Source organism: Ischnura elegans, chromosome 1, assembly GCF_921293095.1.
Source record: "Ischnura elegans chromosome 1, ioIscEleg1.1, whole genome shotgun sequence".
NCBI lineage: Eukaryota > Metazoa > Arthropoda > Insecta > Odonata > Coenagrionidae > Ischnura > Ischnura elegans.
This window is the reverse complement of record NC_060246.1, coordinates 38150217-38167857: the sequence shown is the minus strand read 5'-3', so window position 1 is coordinate 38167857 and position 17641 is coordinate 38150217. Positions and strand designations below refer to the sequence as shown.

General features: G+C 40.2%; 1 protein-coding gene across 1 annotated transcript in view; it reads right to left on the bottom strand.

Annotated features, from left to right (window-relative positions):
• Positions 1-2099: 2099 nt before the first annotated feature.
• The window catches only part of LOC124158946 (uncharacterized protein DDB_G0283357-like), a 183622-nt gene continuing 168080 nt past the window's right edge, over positions 2100-17641 (bottom strand). Inside the window, exons 4-7 of the mRNA XM_046534384.1 lie at positions 7317-7405; positions 6554-6735; positions 5784-5954; positions 2100-4934 (exon numbers count right to left, since the gene is read on the bottom strand). Of these exons, the coding sequence (XP_046390340.1) occupies positions 2997-4934; positions 5784-5954; positions 6554-6735; positions 7317-7338 (2313 nt within the window). The 5' untranslated portion in view covers positions 7339-7405 and the 3' untranslated portion in view covers positions 2100-2996. The remainder of the gene's footprint in view (positions 4935-5783; positions 5955-6553; positions 6736-7316; positions 7406-17641) is intronic.

Here is a 17641-nt window from a genome sequence, read left to right as displayed (position 1 = left end):
CGGATTGAACCCAATTGACATACAAAGAGCCATTTGATTTTTTTTAAATGGTGGCTCAAGTACTGCTTCAATGATTTCAGGTCTTATGCCTGAAATTAAAAGGTCGTTTAATTTAGGTGTGTGACAATCATTAACAGTTCCATGGACTAATGTGCCCATGTGTGGAATTCATTGCTTTGTTTTTTTGTTCTAGCCTAGACTTTCTTTCACATCGCTGCTGGCATCCATGTAGTCTTACTGTCAAATTTACGAATTATTTCTCACGTCTAACCTCCTGGTCAAAGGTTCAGTGGAAAAATATTTTTTTTATAAACGTTGCGTGTAAAATCTACTCCGTCTCTTGATCCATTTGATTAAATGGCTTGCTCTCCTCATCTATTTTTACTACCGTCTGCAGCTTCCCATTGACTGAACTTCCTTACATCGCGGTCGATTGGAGTAATTGCTGATCTTCTCACTCGTTCCTTCTAGAAATCTGCTTCTTGGGGACAATATGGGAATTGCGTTACTTCCGGGTTATATCGTTCACGGGATTTCGTGATGCCAATGTCAAATCAATATATGAGTGAAAGTCGACGTCAAAGTAAGTCGAGGAAATCACGTCGATATATCCGACGATATTCCTCTTTACCGTTTACCTAAAAAAAAACAATATCTAAAGAATGTGTGCCTGTGTAATAGTTCCTATTTACAGTCACATATTCCGTCAGCGCTGGAGTTGCCGCTCTTCATTCTTCGCTATCTTTTCACATATAGTAGCACATAAGCATTTATTTTCATGAGATGTATCCTGAGTGTCCCTCACTCCTTCCCTCAAAAATATACAATATAGCTAATACCTTTATAATATATTACGGTATATCCCGTAACCTCTCCGCTGAACCTTTATAAGCATTCTCTGCTGAAGCACGCAATTAAAATGTTATTTCACCTTTCTTAATAGTTTTTTCTCTGGATTCGCACGGACGCTTCTGACTCATTCCTTTGTTCATTTGGCGATTCAGGCAAGAGCAGCTTTCAAGCAATCTGTTTGCTCTTTGTTTTGTTTGTGGTCTTTTATTTTACGTTTTCCCTATAAAATCTATTTTCGATATTAATTTTGAAGAATTGTTCGAATGCCCAAGTTTTGTATTTCCCTCTCTGACTGCGGTGAATATTAAACTTTCACGTAGAGTGAGAGGTGAAATCAGTATTAAGTGCTGTAAATACCATCGTCGATTACCTTATGTCTATCCAGATTCTGTAGATTCATGCATGAGGAAGGATTGCCTTGCTATTACGGAATTTTGGTGAAATATTTTCTTTTTCCGGCGCAGAGAATTTAAAATCCATTTACTCAAGAATATCATTTTTTACATTATATCATGCCCTGGCAATCGTAGGTGGGGTGGACAAGCCGAGTCAAGAAAAACAACCCTTTTATGATTAAATCTTGGGAAAAATAAATTGGTTGTCACTTTCTGGGTGAAATAACAATTTGGATACCTTACGTGTCTGAATTCAAGTACAAAAATTAATTGCTATATGCTGACTTCTTGTGACGTAACCCAATTCACTCGAGGTACATAACGTGACTTATCAGAATAATACAATATCCTATAAGTTTTACCATTTACGTAACATTTTTTGCGATGATCAAAGTAAAACCAGTGCCGCCTTTGATTCAAATGAGAGGCAATTTGACAGCAAAAATGACAAACAATCTCATATCCCCATGCCTTTTCCTCATAGGCAATAAGTGAGCTATTAGCATATCAAAAGTCAGTCCGTTGCCCCGAAAAACAATCTCTTATGCGCAAAAGAAACTATACTACGGACGATTTAAAAAATACATATTTAGATAGCTTGGGATATTATTGGCGAATGAAAATCATTAATGTATTCGTATATAATCCGGCTACATGAAGCATAACACATTCTCCATATTTTTCCTATGATATAGCAAGGATATATGTATTGACCTGATAATACCATTTACGATTATTATTGAAGTCATGGTTCTGTGAAAGAAGCCTATTTCAAGCAGAATAATTTTTTTTTAAATTAATCATGGAGAATAAGGAAGTTTTAGTTTTAATTGAAACAAAAGACACAATAGATAATGGTTGGTGACAAATATTTATTAAAAAATGTAAAAAAAACAAATGTTACACCAGCATATGTACATGTTGTAGACTACTTGCTGTTAAGCACACATATAGCGGTACTCTGACAATCACAATGTGTGCCGCCAGACAACTAATAATAACCAACAAAGTTGCCTGGATAATTGTAAAAGAAATCATGAAACACATTCGATAGGATATGCCGAAAATAGTTGAATTTTCATAAATTAAATCAATCACAAATTCAAACATGTCATTGAATTACTTGGTTCTCGTTAGCTCGAAAAGCCACGACGGCATAAATTTTGAGCAATTTTATTTACAAATCAGTTCTTTTATTACTTTCGATAGGTTGCACATGATTGAACTATCAAGAACATTTTCACTGATCTATGACCATCAAAAACATGAATTCTCAGCTGATCACGGTGAATGATAGATCACCGCAATTAAACATATTTTGATATCGAAATCTGATACCTCGGGGTCGAAAGAGATTATTTTTCTGACGCATCAACTCCTAAACTTCAGCGTATAAGATGTTCCAAACAACATTGAATTTGGCACAATTTGGTGTACACAAAGTTGGCATCTCCGAACGTGAAGCATGATCTAATTGGGAAATCCAATAGAGAATTTATCTCCGAACCTGAGGGGAATGCTTGGAATACTCGCTCAACTCACTCCACGTCACTCAATTGAATGTAATTTTGATTAGTGGTACATTATAAGCATGAATAGAGTATGAGATGGGGGAGGGGAAGATGTATTTTTCACTAAACACATTCTCGTTCAACGTAGAGAGGAACCCGACTGCGGTTCCGATCATCGCACATAAGATGAATATGATTCAAAGTCAATCAATCAAGTCTTTTCATTAGATCTCGGCGTTCAATTCCTCTGACCTGACGGTGTCACCTTAGATGCCTTGTTCGTCTTCCCGAAGTGAGTCTCGGCCTCTGCTTCGAAGCCTTCGTAATCGAAATTCTCTCCATCATCGTAGTATGCGTAGTCATAATCGCCTCCCTTCTGTTGCTGTTCGTTCTGCGGGGCCGGAATTTCTGGCTGCTGTTGCTGGTTGTTGTTCCTGGTCGGTGCGTTCGCAACGTTTCCATTGTTCTGCGGCCTGGGAGTGGTCACTGGGATACGGTTAGCGAAACCATTGTTTGACCTGGTGCTAGCTCCTCCTTGTGTTCCGGAGTTGCTGGGGATGGGGTTGGAATAAGTGTTGCCGGATTGATAATTGTTGTTTCCTCTCGTCGTGGGTGGGACTGCAGTGCTGGCGGAGAATCCAGAGTTCGTCTTGTCATTCTGAGGGAACCTGAATGGGGCTCTCGTCGTGATAGGTACTGTGGTCTCGGTGCTCACTTGTGCCCTGTTGTTTCCCCTGTCGATCGTCTGGTAGGATACCGGTGCCTGTGTTGAGCTGACGTAGGTCTTGGTGTAGTTTACCTGAGCCTTGGTGTTGAAGCGACGGAATGAGTTGCCGTTCTGGTACTCGTCGCTGGATCCAAAGTTGGCGCTCTGGGCGGTGTTCAAAGACTCCTTGTCATCATCGGCAGATGCTTGGTACGGGGAGGGAGTCTGGAATGTTCTCCTGTTGTTGAATGGCTGCCTCCTACTGGTGGGGGCGAAAGCTGTGGACTGGAAGGATCTCGGTTCAGCTGTGGTCGAGGGAAAGTTGTTATAGTTGTTGCGCTGATAGTTGTTGGTGCGGAAGGAGTTGAAGTCTGAGCCGGTCTGTGGTGCCAGGGTGGTTGTGCTCGGAGAGTTGTAGTTGTTGTTGAAGTTTGCCGTGTATGGGTTGTAGTTGGTTGACTTAGAAGTGACTGGGGAGTAGGTCGTGGGCACTACATTTCCGTTGTTATTGTAGTTGTTGCTGGCAAAGGAGTTATAGTTGTTGGCCTTTTGGGTGGGTGGGGAGTACGTTGTAGGTGCTGGGTTTCCATTGTCATAGTTTTTGTTGCCGTTCCTGTTGTTGTAGTTATAATTGTTGAAGTTTGTCTGGCCTGCGGGGGAGTAAGTCGTGGGGAGTGGGCCTCTCTCATCTCCACCGAATGTGTTCTGGGGTGCTGCGGTGGAGGACACGATGGGCCTGCTGGGAGTTTTCTGGTAATTCTGGAAGTTCCCTGGTGCTGCGGTGGTGGATGGGTTGTAACTGTAAGTGGTCACAGCTGCGGCGGTGGAGGGACTCTTGTAATCTCTCTGCTGTTGGAAGTTGTAGTTCCCTGGCTGTTGCGTCTGACCGGTTCCCCTGTAGTCGTTGCTAAACTTCTTGATGTTGGCCGTAGGCTCAGGAGCGGCGACCGTGGTGGAAACGTAGTTGTTCCTATTTCCTCCGTTTCTGGAAAACCCGTCGTAATTGTTGGACCCACGGAAGTTGTTGTTGTAGTTGTTCCTGTAGTTTGAGGTTGCAGTGGTGGCCTCGGGCGTGGGGGCGGGAGTGGTGGAGCTAAAGTAGAGCCGGCTGGTGCTGTAGTTGTTCTCGCCCTTAGTCGAGGATCCGCTGTAGGCGTCGTCCTTTCCGCGGTTGCGCTGGAACTTACGGAGCGCAACCTTCTTCTGGTTGTTTCGCCTCTTGGGAACGTCCTCGTAGCTTTCCTGCTCGGTCTCTGGCTCGATGGTCTGGGCGTTGGCGAGCCGGCGGTCTCCAGTGGCGCTGCGGACGAGTGCTTCGTCGTCGGCGGCGTTATTCGTCTCGAAGTTGTTTCTGGGGCCATTCCTTCGGTTGGAGTAGTATCCAGTGCCGGCGGTGCGTGGCTTGTTTGCCAGAGGAGCTCGGGGTGTCGACGGCCCAAGGGCTATGATGGGAGATGGCGACGCTACGATCTGCAATGGACATGAAAGGCGATGTTTATAATCCGTAGTTGAAACAGTTATAGGCGGGAGCGTTATCACAAGAATGAAACGTTAATATGATAGTGTAAATCATCGTGCTCAGTATTGGCATAAGAAAGTTTTCGAAAACAAGGCTGTCATTCATCCGGCTGTCGGATGTTATATTTCCTGAGACTGTGTTATTCTACTTAAACTGTATAAATGTGCACAAAAACAATCACATATAAATTATACGAAATTGATTAGGAACTCAAGATAACAAGTAAAATTAAGTATTAAGTACTACTCTCTTGTACTTAGTGCTGACATTAAGAACTTTCTAGAAGTTTGCTCCTTTCACAAAATGTAATACTCTTCCTTAATATGATCTAGCCTACAAATGAAAGGCACATCTAAATTAACCCTATTTGATTTTGAAAATAAAGATTATTAAAGTAAAACTCTTCCTAACGAACAATGAGGGCTAACATTCAATATTATGCTATGCAATATATCTAAATTTATTGTGGTAAACTAAACCCAAATTATACTTAGTAACAACAAATATCAAACATAGTTCATCAATTTGGTATTTATAATTTATTCGGGGATTCATATTTACCATGTAGCCTAAATATGGCCACTATATTATAATAGTTTCTGTTACTACTGAAGAAATATAATTATCTGCAATATTTGAATTTAAAGCGGTAAATGTTTTATGATTTCTCTCATCATTCAAATATGATTTGGGACACTACTACCATTCCTTCCATTGGAGTAAATGCATCTTGTTTTTAATAGTGAGTATCACCTTTTGATAGGAAACATTCTGTCACACACCGCATAAGTATATCTTACCTCAGTGAGTCTCTGATCGACGTTGCCCGAGCTTCCAATTCTGTAGAGGTCGAAAGAATTTCCGTAATACACGGCGGCTGCCTCACAGTCAATATCGAACCAATTGGCACAAATTCTGTTCTCCTGATCAAACATGGTGTCGTTGGGGCAGAGGAAACGGTAATCTTGAACCTGTAGAGGACAAAAAATAACCATCTGATTATTATCGGTAAAATCAGTTAAAAAATAGTTTTTGTTGCGATAAAAGGGAATTTTTTAACTATCACCACATTATTACATAGATGTAGATATTTTATCGTGAAAAAAATTAATTGCATATAATTTTGAAGCAATATGTATTTCAATTTATTTCTATATGTATCAAAATTTGGGTGAAAAATGCGGAAATACTAAATAAACACAATTCAGGTTTAAGATAATTTTTTAAATACGGTAGAATATAAGTGCCAAGAATGATACTTATCTCTATAGTACTTCAGTTCTAATTCAGATATGTTAGAATTTTGACATTCAATAGGAGGGATGAGGAAAGAAACATCTGTAGCATTCGGCTACAAAGGTAGCTGTTAAGACACAATATTGACGGACGATTGTAAAAATTCCGTATAACATTCCGCATCACCTCTGGATCAATATGTTTAAGGGCCTCATTGTTTTCTTCCAAATCACCTCCATTTGTAAAGACACCCAACTTAAACTCATTTTTATCCTGCAGGTAGTTCATTAAAACACTGAAACACACTGGTCTCGCTGCTGAATAAACCACTTACGTCATTTCCTGGCATTCGCACGCAAACGTGGAACATCTGGCAATCGGCCTCTGGATCAGCATAGTATCCCCCAACTATTTTGTCGCTGCAATCGAAACTGGTCTCCGGCATGTCATCGAGGCTGTAATTTGGAGGCCGTCGCTGAGCTGCCGCGTGGTGGACGAAGAGGACCACTAGGGCAACTGCTGAGAAAAAATTACGAATTACCTTCAAAGATCAGCTTATTTTCACGAGTCTGTTTTTCTTATTTTCTTAATCCCATGGCTTAGAAATAGTTAATTTTTTGGTTCAAGTATTGTATAAATATTAAAAATTCAATAGAGTATTTCGGGTGATTTTAACCATTTTCATTTACAATGGACATATACTCATTTTACGAATTTCCTCAAAACTTTTTTCTATTGGCCCGAGGCTAGACAATTTGAGAGTCAAGGCAAGTGATCGAAATCCATGATATTACAAATTCAATTTCAGTATAACGTTAGTGTGACTACAAATCCAAATGAGTGAAATATAGTTTTTCCAAATCAATGCTGAGATTATGATGAGCACCCTTTTTCGTTTTTGGAAAAAATCAATGTATAGATGTATAATAGAAGAGAATGTGAATAAGAGTGATAACAATAAAAGTAATGGAAAAAAAATTATCCACGTCTTATGTAGCATGCATACTTAGGCTTTAGGAAAATTTTAATCTCGCATAGTGGTCGAGAGTCATGAGAGAAATGCACAGCTTAGAAGAACAGGGTTTAGGAAAACTCACCTAAAAGTTTTGCAGAGGACATGATCAATCCTCGAGAAGGTCTCTTATCTCAGCAAGACTGTCAGTGTTGTAAGTTCGCTGGAACGAACCTGGAAAGATAAAAACAAAAACATTTTTAGAAATTTTAATTTCTAGAAAAATATACCGATTGATTTATTGAATTCACATGTTTGCTACTAAATATTTTTGTCGCTATGTATAAAATTACTGTAAGATAGAGCAAAAAATGGTGAAATGATTGTGAACTGGACAGTTGAGAGTTAACTATAAGACAACATATAAATAAATTATTTTTATCAGCCCTTCAACCCAATTCTCACCATTCCAAAATGACTTTTGGATGGTTAACTTGAAGATAGGGGAATCAATTATATACAGCAAAAACGAGGTAGCTTAATGCATAATACTATAAGAATTTGGTATGTAGCTATGAGTTCAAGTTATTTTTGTTCTTCAAATGAAATTTTATGGAAATTAAGATGCTTAAAACATAGCAATAATAAATTTCTCATAATAGTGGAAATGATGGAAATAACTCGAATTTTAATTTTTTTCAACGCGATAGCCATCGCTTTTGTGAATGCATTTTTTGTTTTGTTAATTCTTTGGGTATCCGTGATGTTATGTTGTGAAAAGGTCTCGTCTCCCATATCTGAATATTATTTTTTCAACTTCATCGATTAAGTTTTATTTTAGATTCAGGGCTAACGAGACTCAGGAGCAAGTAATTTTAAACTGATTAATTTAATTTTACGATTAACTATCTTGTAATTTTTAGTGGAGAATTATCTTTACATGTTTTGCCGCCTTTTAAGTTTGGGAACCACAATTTATTTCCTGTCAACCAACGAGATGCTGCAGCAGAGAAACTAAATAAAAATTTCTCAGCCTTTTAGAGGAGTCAAATATTTAGGAAATTCATATCCATCACCCATGGAATCAACAGCTAGTGCCACGAACACGAAAGTGAAACTTTCCTCGGAGAAAGAGTGAGGTAACCATCCTTCTTCTGGGGATGTATTGACAACGGCACCACGTTCAGCGCTTTTATATCACGGGGAAATGCAGGGCTTTTAGTGAAGATGATAAAACGTTGGAAGATGTTAATCAATGCCACGCGGCGAGAGCCTCGGGGTCAAGACGTTAGAAAATCCAGCACGAGTTAACATACTCGCTGTAGCCGTGACGGGGAGGGTAGAATGAGGACGAGGCAATGAACTGGGAGCAAAAAAGGACGCAGGTATTCAATTTGGGGAAAAAGGACTTCCAGTGATCGCAGTATGTGTACAGTAAATACTTGGCTCACCTTTTTTTATAAAATTTCGAATGTAATAGAGTATAAAAATAAATGGGTGATTTTGATGTCTTTCGAAAAGTTTTTTTACCGCCTGAGCTACTAGCGGCGAAAAATGGACAGCCTTAATCTTTTCGTAAGCAAGTTGTTGACGCCACGAACTCTTCCCCTCTTCACTCCTACTTGATCCTATGCATCGCTCTTACGAGGTTTTATGCTCTTTTTCCGCTTGAGATTAAAATCCGACTGTAGAAAAAATAGCAACTAATCACAGAGAAATGTAATAGAAATCTGATTGACGGAGCGTGTTGCGTGAGATTTCAGTACGTAGACGTCAATGACAGTGTTCATGGAATAAATAGCGACTAGCCTGGTGAAATCAGCGCAAAAGTTGGCGAGGGGTCGATAAATCCCGACTAAAAAAAATTATCGTCGATTGTGAATGAAAGGGAAAATTTGCGTGCAACTTTAGAATGCGCAGTACCGTATTAAATTTTTTCATGGGCTTGGCAACCGCGTTTAGTTAATTATAATCGTGAATGGTGGAAGAAAACCCTTCGGAATGGAAAGCAACGTCGATACAATACGTAATTGAGAAATAAACTCATAGAATGAATCCGAGACAGCTCAACTCAACTCCAATACCTAACATGCGGCAGTTTGCTGCTCTAGTTCAGCAGAAGAATGCTAGATGACAATCAATCCACGCAAATGTTTTTGTACGAACGCCCAGTGGTTTCATGGCGCCGTAACGTTCGGAACGCCGTTCTATTTTAAACTAAAGAGAAAATGGCCGAATGGGGAAAGATTACTTTTTCGCAGTTCCCTTCCTCCTACTGAATTCTTTTGATGAGTTGCGATTTAGGTTTTGAACGAACCGATAAGAGAAAAATCATGAATTTTAAGATTCCTGGGAAGAAAATTTAGTATTTACAGATTAATTGCGTGTCTTTCCGTTATGAAGGGCCCCTAAATGAGAAAATGTTTAGCAGGTAAAGGCGTAAATCGCACGAACGCAATGTGGCATTTTAACCCCTCTGTAAGGGCCTATTCGGAATCATTTCAATAGTTTTCATCACGATTTCATGAAGTTGGCTAGTCCATCAGGCCTTGGTGTGCTTGAAATTTTTTTTCCAACGATGAGGCAAACCTTCGCAATAAGTCAGCAATGCGGTAAAGTCTACACTATATAAAGTTTGCGCGCTCAATTGTGAGATAAATGCAGTTTGAAGCTTTGTGATTTCATGCCTGAGCAGCGGTTGCCAAACTTTTTTCTTTCCGCAACCCATTTTAGCCCATAAGTTTTAGCCGCGACCCCCTAAAAATGGTTGTCTAAGTTTTAGTACATAGATCACAGTATTATTTGTATACATCTCGCGACCCCCAGTTCGGGAACCGCTGGCCTAGAGTAAACCGGCCACAATAGAGTGGTTCTTTATGGTATCCAGAGTCCTCGTTTTACCAAATAATTGCTACGAAGTAATAATTGAGAAAGTAGTTTAAGTGAGCAATAAGCAGACTGTCCCATAGATCGTGTCATTTTTGACCTCTAATTTTAATAACTTCCCATCAAGATATATTCACGAAGATTGGCATACTTATGTGGAAAGGTCCTAAGTTTTGTTTAGTGTAAGCAAAATTTCTTTCCTTACAAAAAAGCCTTTCCCCACAAGTATGCCAATTTTCATGAATATTGCTCTATGCGAAGTTACTAAAATTAGGGGTCAAAAATGACACATGACCTGTAGGACAGTATTTAGATGACTCCGATCTGAATAGTTTAGCATTGGCACGTTATCCATTGAAAACGCTCGGTTTCAATGCATTGACTTTTTTAGCATCGACAAAAACTTTTTCCCTTGGATATAGGGGTGGTGGAATTTTCCCTCTCTCTCCCTCTACATACGCCGCGCCGCTGGGACGAGGAGGAGGTCCTGTGTGAAGATCACTAGACACGAGCGCACCTCTGCGTACGTTGGGAGAGAGTGCCATCTCGCGAGTGGGCCGAGAAGGAGGACCGAGCCGCAAAACAACAATAACAGCTCATCCCACCGTTAAAGGTTCCACCCCACCCTCCCCCCTTCTCTATCCACGCTTCCCCGTCACGTCGCGTCGTCAGTTGCCTAGGTAACCGTGGGGTGGCCCTCCCTCCCGATTTTCCACCCATCCCTATCAAGCCGTCATTTATTGTCGTGCTCTACACTCCCCCTCCTCCTACTCCACCCTCCCAACCCCCAGCGACTTTCTCTTCAGACAACAGCGCACGAGCACCTTAAAGAGGTTTTACAAGGGAGGATGGGGAAGACTAAAAGTTATGTGGAAGGTGAACTAGAACGATGATCCCGTAGGTTCGTTTCCGGAACCTATGGCTGAGAAACACTTGTCATTTTCATCTGGAATGTATGAACTACGTTGGATTTCATGTTTTCTCGGGTTTATGGCTTTCAATTTTTCTCTAATGTCTTCATCTGCATATACATTTTCATGGCCTGGTTATGCATCGTTCTCCGAGAAATGGATGGGATTCCACAGACATATAATGTTGACGTTGCTGAGGAGGCGTCCAAGTTTGAGTTTGTGTAACCATCAGAGTGATCGCATTCATCGAGAAAGATACATGAATCGTACCTAGAAACGCTAGCGGAGATGAATGAACGTGAGTCTGAGAACAGTTCACCCTACTCATTTATCTTCACATTAGATATGTGTCCAGTATCTGTAACAGCTATAAACGAATCGGTACTAGTCTTATGTTTGTAGGCAGATACACGTAGGTATTTCCAAGCTAAAGTATCGAGTACAAATTATTCGAGATAACCGGCTGTATCCTGCCTCTAAGTGAAAAAAAAATTGTGTAAAGCAATCGCTACTCAATATTTCATACTGTAATGCCTCAGTCGCAATTGACACAAGAAGTTAATCTTGTAATTTACCTCTACTTTACGTAGTTCTCATCCTTCTCACCTCACTCTGTTTCAAAATCACGAATAAATAAATGCTAACCGCAAAATTAGTTTTCTAGCAGACAAAGGATTCCAGCCTGATAAACATAGCCGAGTTTTATAGAGCTGGGGCCGAAAAGCTATAATGTATTTCACAGAGAATCTATAGTGACACTCAAGAAAAATTAAATGAAGAAATTGCTGAAAGACCAATGCCGTAGAAGCACCTAAATGCAAAAAGTGACTGAGAATTACTTTGAAGACGAATCATGATGAGAACCCGTGCCGCCAACTGGGTGCAGCTCTTGCTGTAGAAAGGGAAAGCGCCATAAAGAGCATGCTTAGGGACTCATCTTCTCGGCGACCCATCTGCGCGCTTGCCATTTCGACGGAGAGTGCACGCTTCTCGCGCGAGGGACCAACTATCTAAATCCGGACGGTCCTCGAGGCCTCCCCGCGTGGATGAATTTCTGCGGATCTCTCCATCAGCGTCCCTCAAGAGTCCATTCAAGACGGATATACCCTTCTCGATATCCCAGTCAGTTTATTTTGGCATTGCCTTTCTGATGCATTGCCATCCGAATTGTATTTTTAAGCGATTGCGTGCATTCGTGGGTTACTTAGAGATTGTAAACGGTACATGCGTTTGTGGGTCAAAATACCGCTCCCTACATCAACTCTTTCCTGAGGAGTCACGAGCAGCTTCCTCTGGACCACTAGCGTCACAACTCACATTCACATCCACAATTTGAAACAACTAGATAAAAACCATGCCTTGAATAGGAGTGCGTTAGGGCGATTTCACTATCGAGTTTCACGCAGTGATCATTAAAATCCTTGATTTTGTTAGGAAAAAAAAACGAATTCCTAAACCTATCCATTCGCCTGAATATCTCTCTTATTTTCTTATCTTATCGTTTTCCTCGGATCTGCTAGTATTGTGGAGGTCTATGGTGTTGTTCTCCCTTTCAATCTGAAAGGTGTATGTTATTTATATCTGAATTAAGGTAAGGCTACCATTCCGAGTCTTTACCAGCTACCAGTCTAGTTCCTTTAAAAGCTGTATATTGTACTCCATATTTCCCGTAGCAGCTTTAGACGAATAAAGCGGATTTCCTTCGTATTTTCTTTAGGTCACGGATTAAAACCTGACTGGATCCCTAGTGCCTGCCGAATATTAGTAGCTACTCTCATTCATTTTTTCATGCGGAAACCTTCCCGCAAAATACCTGTACAATCAAAGCTTCTTAGGAACTACCAGAAATAGTTCTTATATATGTTCCCCACCACTGGTTTGAAGGTATCGTAACTCTGTCTTTGCCTGTCACTCACTCAGCATTTCAACCTGAAGGTTAGGGCAGAACTCACCTGGAACTAAGCCACAGGCGCATGATTTCACATATTCAGGGGAGGGCAGTTCCTTGATAGGCACCCTCGCATTTTTAGGTTTTCATTAGTGGTTATCGGAAGATTTAACTCAGGATACAATTTGAAATAGAATTGTATTGGCTGTACCATTGTAAAGTTTGTTAGAAAAAGTAAAATAAAGCCTCAATCAATATGGAAAATTTTGCAGTCTTATGAAGCAAGCGCGTGACTGAAAAATCGGCGTGGATGTGGCCCCACCATCTTCCCTCCATTCCAAGCCCATTCCTCCCGCCGGAGACGCCTGCATGTTTTCGGTCTGGCACGAGGACGTTGATGGGACCCATCATCTTGTCCCCATTATGTCCCTAATAAATGTTGATACACCTTTCTGGAGGCCCCTCTACACGCACTCTCTCTCACTCACACTCTGTTCTCGAGACGAGAGGAAATGAGCCCGAGGAAGATGATTTGCGTTGACGAGAGACTGGGGGAGGAGGGGCATGAGGATGTCTCAAGAGACTCGAGGAGTAAAAGTAACTGAGGCTGGTTAAATGCAGAGGAGTGACATCCTGATTTAATATTACTATTTTTTCCTTTTCTTGACCATATATTATATATCCTGATTTAATAAAAAAGAGGGATGGCTATGTTTCAACAAATTTATTTGATAATGTACTATGCGTTTCGACCGTCTGGTCATGTTCAAATACTCATTGTCGTTTTCAACTACTCATTGTCATTTTCAAGTATTCATCGACATTATCAAGTACTCATTATAATCTGTGATAAAAAAGAAAGGGAAGCCGCTCAATTCATCTAAAACTGTTAGGTTCGAATAGAGTACATTAGACATCTTTTTAATGAACTAGGCTGGAAGCTGGTGGAGACTAGGAGTACTGGGCTTAGATTACTTGAGTACTCATTGTACTTGAAAATGGCCCGACGAAACACGTCGTACATAATTAAATGAAAAGGAAAAATTGCCATCTCTCTATTTCATTCAAATTCGTGGAGTAAGTAGGATGTTACTCTTAGCGATATGGTCACAAATCGTCGAAAATAACTGGCTGAATGAACTGTATTGAATCGCGAAATACGAATTGATACGAAAAAAAATGAATAAAGACTGGGTACTTGCATTCGACGATTTATTTGTTTACACCGACCATTTATGTCAATGATTAATTCCAGCAATGCTTTTTGCCCATCATAAGAAATAGTAGACTCAGTTTACATGATCAAACTCTACGCATTGAATGTTCAACTCACGTAAGACCGAGGAAATTTGTCCCTTACCGTTCTCGTGATGAACCTAGAATACCTGCTGTTCTTACAGCTACGGTTTTCCGTCGACCGTGAGTTTTACCTTTAGGTTTGGCTACTGCTCAGATGCTTGAGTTTGGTTGAATACCTAAATGTGCATAGTAATAAATTTGGAAACCTACGGCAGTGTTTTGAGGATTCAGCCTCAATTTGATGCAATGTCGTTACATTCCGTCATAAAATTATTATTGAAATTCGGCAACTTTTGGCAAATTGGCCTCTTTCTATTTTTGTAAGTTTATATCGAATCAGCACTTTGTAATAAAATGCCACACCATTAATTATTATGGATTATGAATACAGTATAAATCTACGCGTTGAAACGCGTTACACCGCAAGTTTTATTTAAGCTTCTAATTCAAGTTTGATAATAAATACCTAATCTCTCAATGAATGCGCTAAGTTATGTCCATGTCAATCTATTCTTTAACGTTTTAAATCTACTCCTCTCTAAAAAAAAATGCACATTCTCGCTATTTTGAAAGTTGTTGGAAGCGAAGAAAATTTTCCTTGGATTTAAATAAAAAATAAGGCACTCAATGGACGGTCAACCAACGTAACCCTTCTGATCACAAAGCAACCCACACACCCCTTGAGAACATAACGCTTTTCTCCATTGATTTTTGTCTCCCATTTCTCTGATTAAAATTTCTATCATCCGCGTTGAAATTTCCGTGGGTGGGGTGCATCATTTATGCTCCGAAAACAAATCCCTCCGCGTGGGAAGCGACGTGCTTTTCCCACATTCCCTGTCGTCGCATCTCGCCGTTATTGATAGTAACAAAGAATGGACGATGCGAGAGGAATATCTTTGTGAACAAATTGAAGCCCCAAAGAGAGCTTGGAGCTATTGGAGACAATACAATCAGATGTGGATCTCCGCACATCATTAAGCGATTAGCTGAAACTTTACCGTGCCTTCTCAATATTGCAGATGGAGTTAATATTTTTATAAAATAATCTTCCTACTCATCATGCACTTGGACAATGGGAGTAGCTCACCAGAAAAGACTTGAAGCCCTCAAGACCTGGTACTGGTGGTGAATATTGAGGATCATATGGATGGATGCATGGGCGTACCCAGAACTAAAACTGGGGAGGGGGAGCAAAATTAGCTGTGGCATTAAAGTTGTAACTTTTTTGCACTGAAAGGGTTAATGAAACCAACATTTTAAGGAAATTATTTAAATATATTTTAGGAAATACAGCAATTTATTAGTTTTTATAACTATTTGCTTGAAGAAATAATGATTTTTATTTTAGTTACATGTCTTGTATTAATATCATTTTCCTTCAAAAGGAAAATTTGTTCATAACTTTTGTTTTGAACTAATTTTTATTTTCGCCCCCCCTCCCCGTCCCCCCCCCCCCCGGCTGGGTACGCCCATAGATGGGTGGTGTGAGAAACGAGGTTTACCGAGGATGAGCTGAAAGGGAATTGTGGAGAAAGCCAGAAATGCTAGAGAAAGACCCAGAGGATAGGTCATGTCACAAGACAAGGCAACGACGAGAGGAATATAATCAAGGGAAAAATTTAAAAAGAAATCTGCGGACAATGGCCCAGAGATAAGTTCTTGGTACAGATAAAGAAGGGCATAAGGAAAAAGAACATCAGTTAACTGGTACTAGCTTTGATAAGGCAGGAATAAAGTGCTGCAGTAGGCCAGCATTATGATTGTATTACAATGCATGTATGTAAGACTATCTTAGAGCATGCATACAGATGATGAGTTGTAGGGCAAAATATTGAATATCATCATCCAAAAGTTTACATGAGGAGACATGAGGAACTTGCCTTGGACAACGTACGTACGTAACATGCCTCGCAAGTATGACTCGAAACGGTTAGCTGAGAAACATGCCATGCATGCCTTTCGATTGAAAATTTAAACAATATGACGTCAGTGTTCCGGGTTGGCACTAACTGTCTTAATGATGAAGCGTATAAAGGGGCATACCTGTTAATGCATAGGATCGAAGAGGGAAATGCGAATATCTGCAGATTTCTCAGAATTTGTTATGGAACCCAGCCATTGATTATCTACATCGTAATCCAATCCAAATTATATTATCCAAGGAAACAAATTTTAGAGTGCCTTTCACTCATTTTTACTTGAAGCGGATTACTCAAAGGTCCTTGCAAGTATTTCTGGATGTGAAACTTCCTATCCTCACTCAATGAGTCGAGTACTCTGTCGGAATCAGGTATCTGCTTGCAGATTTCGTTCTGTATATCGATGTATCGCGCGGCATGGCATCAAGAATAAACCTTTTTGCACAGTTCGAGCAAGAACCATCGCAACTTCATCTCTCGAAGATGCTTTCGTAGGTGATTCGTGAAATTCCCAAAAATCTTATATCTATTCGCAGGGCTGGGGAAATGGTTGATTGTGTGAGCGCACAATAAGATGCGTGGAAAAATAAAATCCGATCGCGAGAAAGAGAACCGCAAATCTCTTTCTTCTTTGGGAAGAGTGGCGCGGAAACCAGGAAAGGGAATGGGAGAAAATAGACTTCCACTTCGCTGATTCCTCCTCGCTTCTCTCAAATCCTCTACCCTGAATCGAAAATCACTTTTCTTGATTTATTCATCACCAAGGTTTTTTTCACATTTTCCTGGTAATTAATTCAAAATATTTTCGATTTTTTCTAAAAAAAGTTCATTTCCTTGCTGAATAGAGTTTTAAATCCGCAGAGTAAAGATCTTGATAGCTGTTAATTTGTGGCTGTAGGTTTGGATTAGCCTCATCAGGAGTGTGATTCAAAGTTATGAAAAAAAAGAGTTAAGTACATATCGCTCTATTTTTATTTTAATATTTTTTTACTAGATCATCAGAAATGCTAAAGCCTTGATAGAAAATTGCGGCCACTGACGTCAGTCATGAGTCGAATCCACCAATGAACTCAGAGGTTCTAATTGAAGTAGAAGGAAGTGGTGGTGGATTGACTTTATAGTGGAATGGGGTACGTGCGAAGATATAGGAGAAGCGTTTTTCATACCACTATAGAAAATATGAAGGCCGGATATCGGTCAGGAAAGGGGAAGAGTGCCAAAGTTAAATATAACAGTGAGAGATAACTGGAGCCATTGCCTAAATAATGCAACTGTCCCTACCCAGACACGCATGTCCATTATTTACGTGACATACTCATCACTATAGGTCGGCATGGAATAGACGTTAAATTTATTTTATTGCCCTCCTTACGCCTATTCCTTGTCTAAAACTCCACACTTTACCGGTCGAACGAAAAATGGGGCACTCAAAATTAAACGCGAAACGTCGTAAATTTCGTCCCTCGAGTTTGTAGGCACCTCCCCTGCACTCCGGCAACTCCTGTGTTCACATCATTTCACCGGGGCGGCGCAAAACACACAAGAAACAGGTGTTCCCTCATAA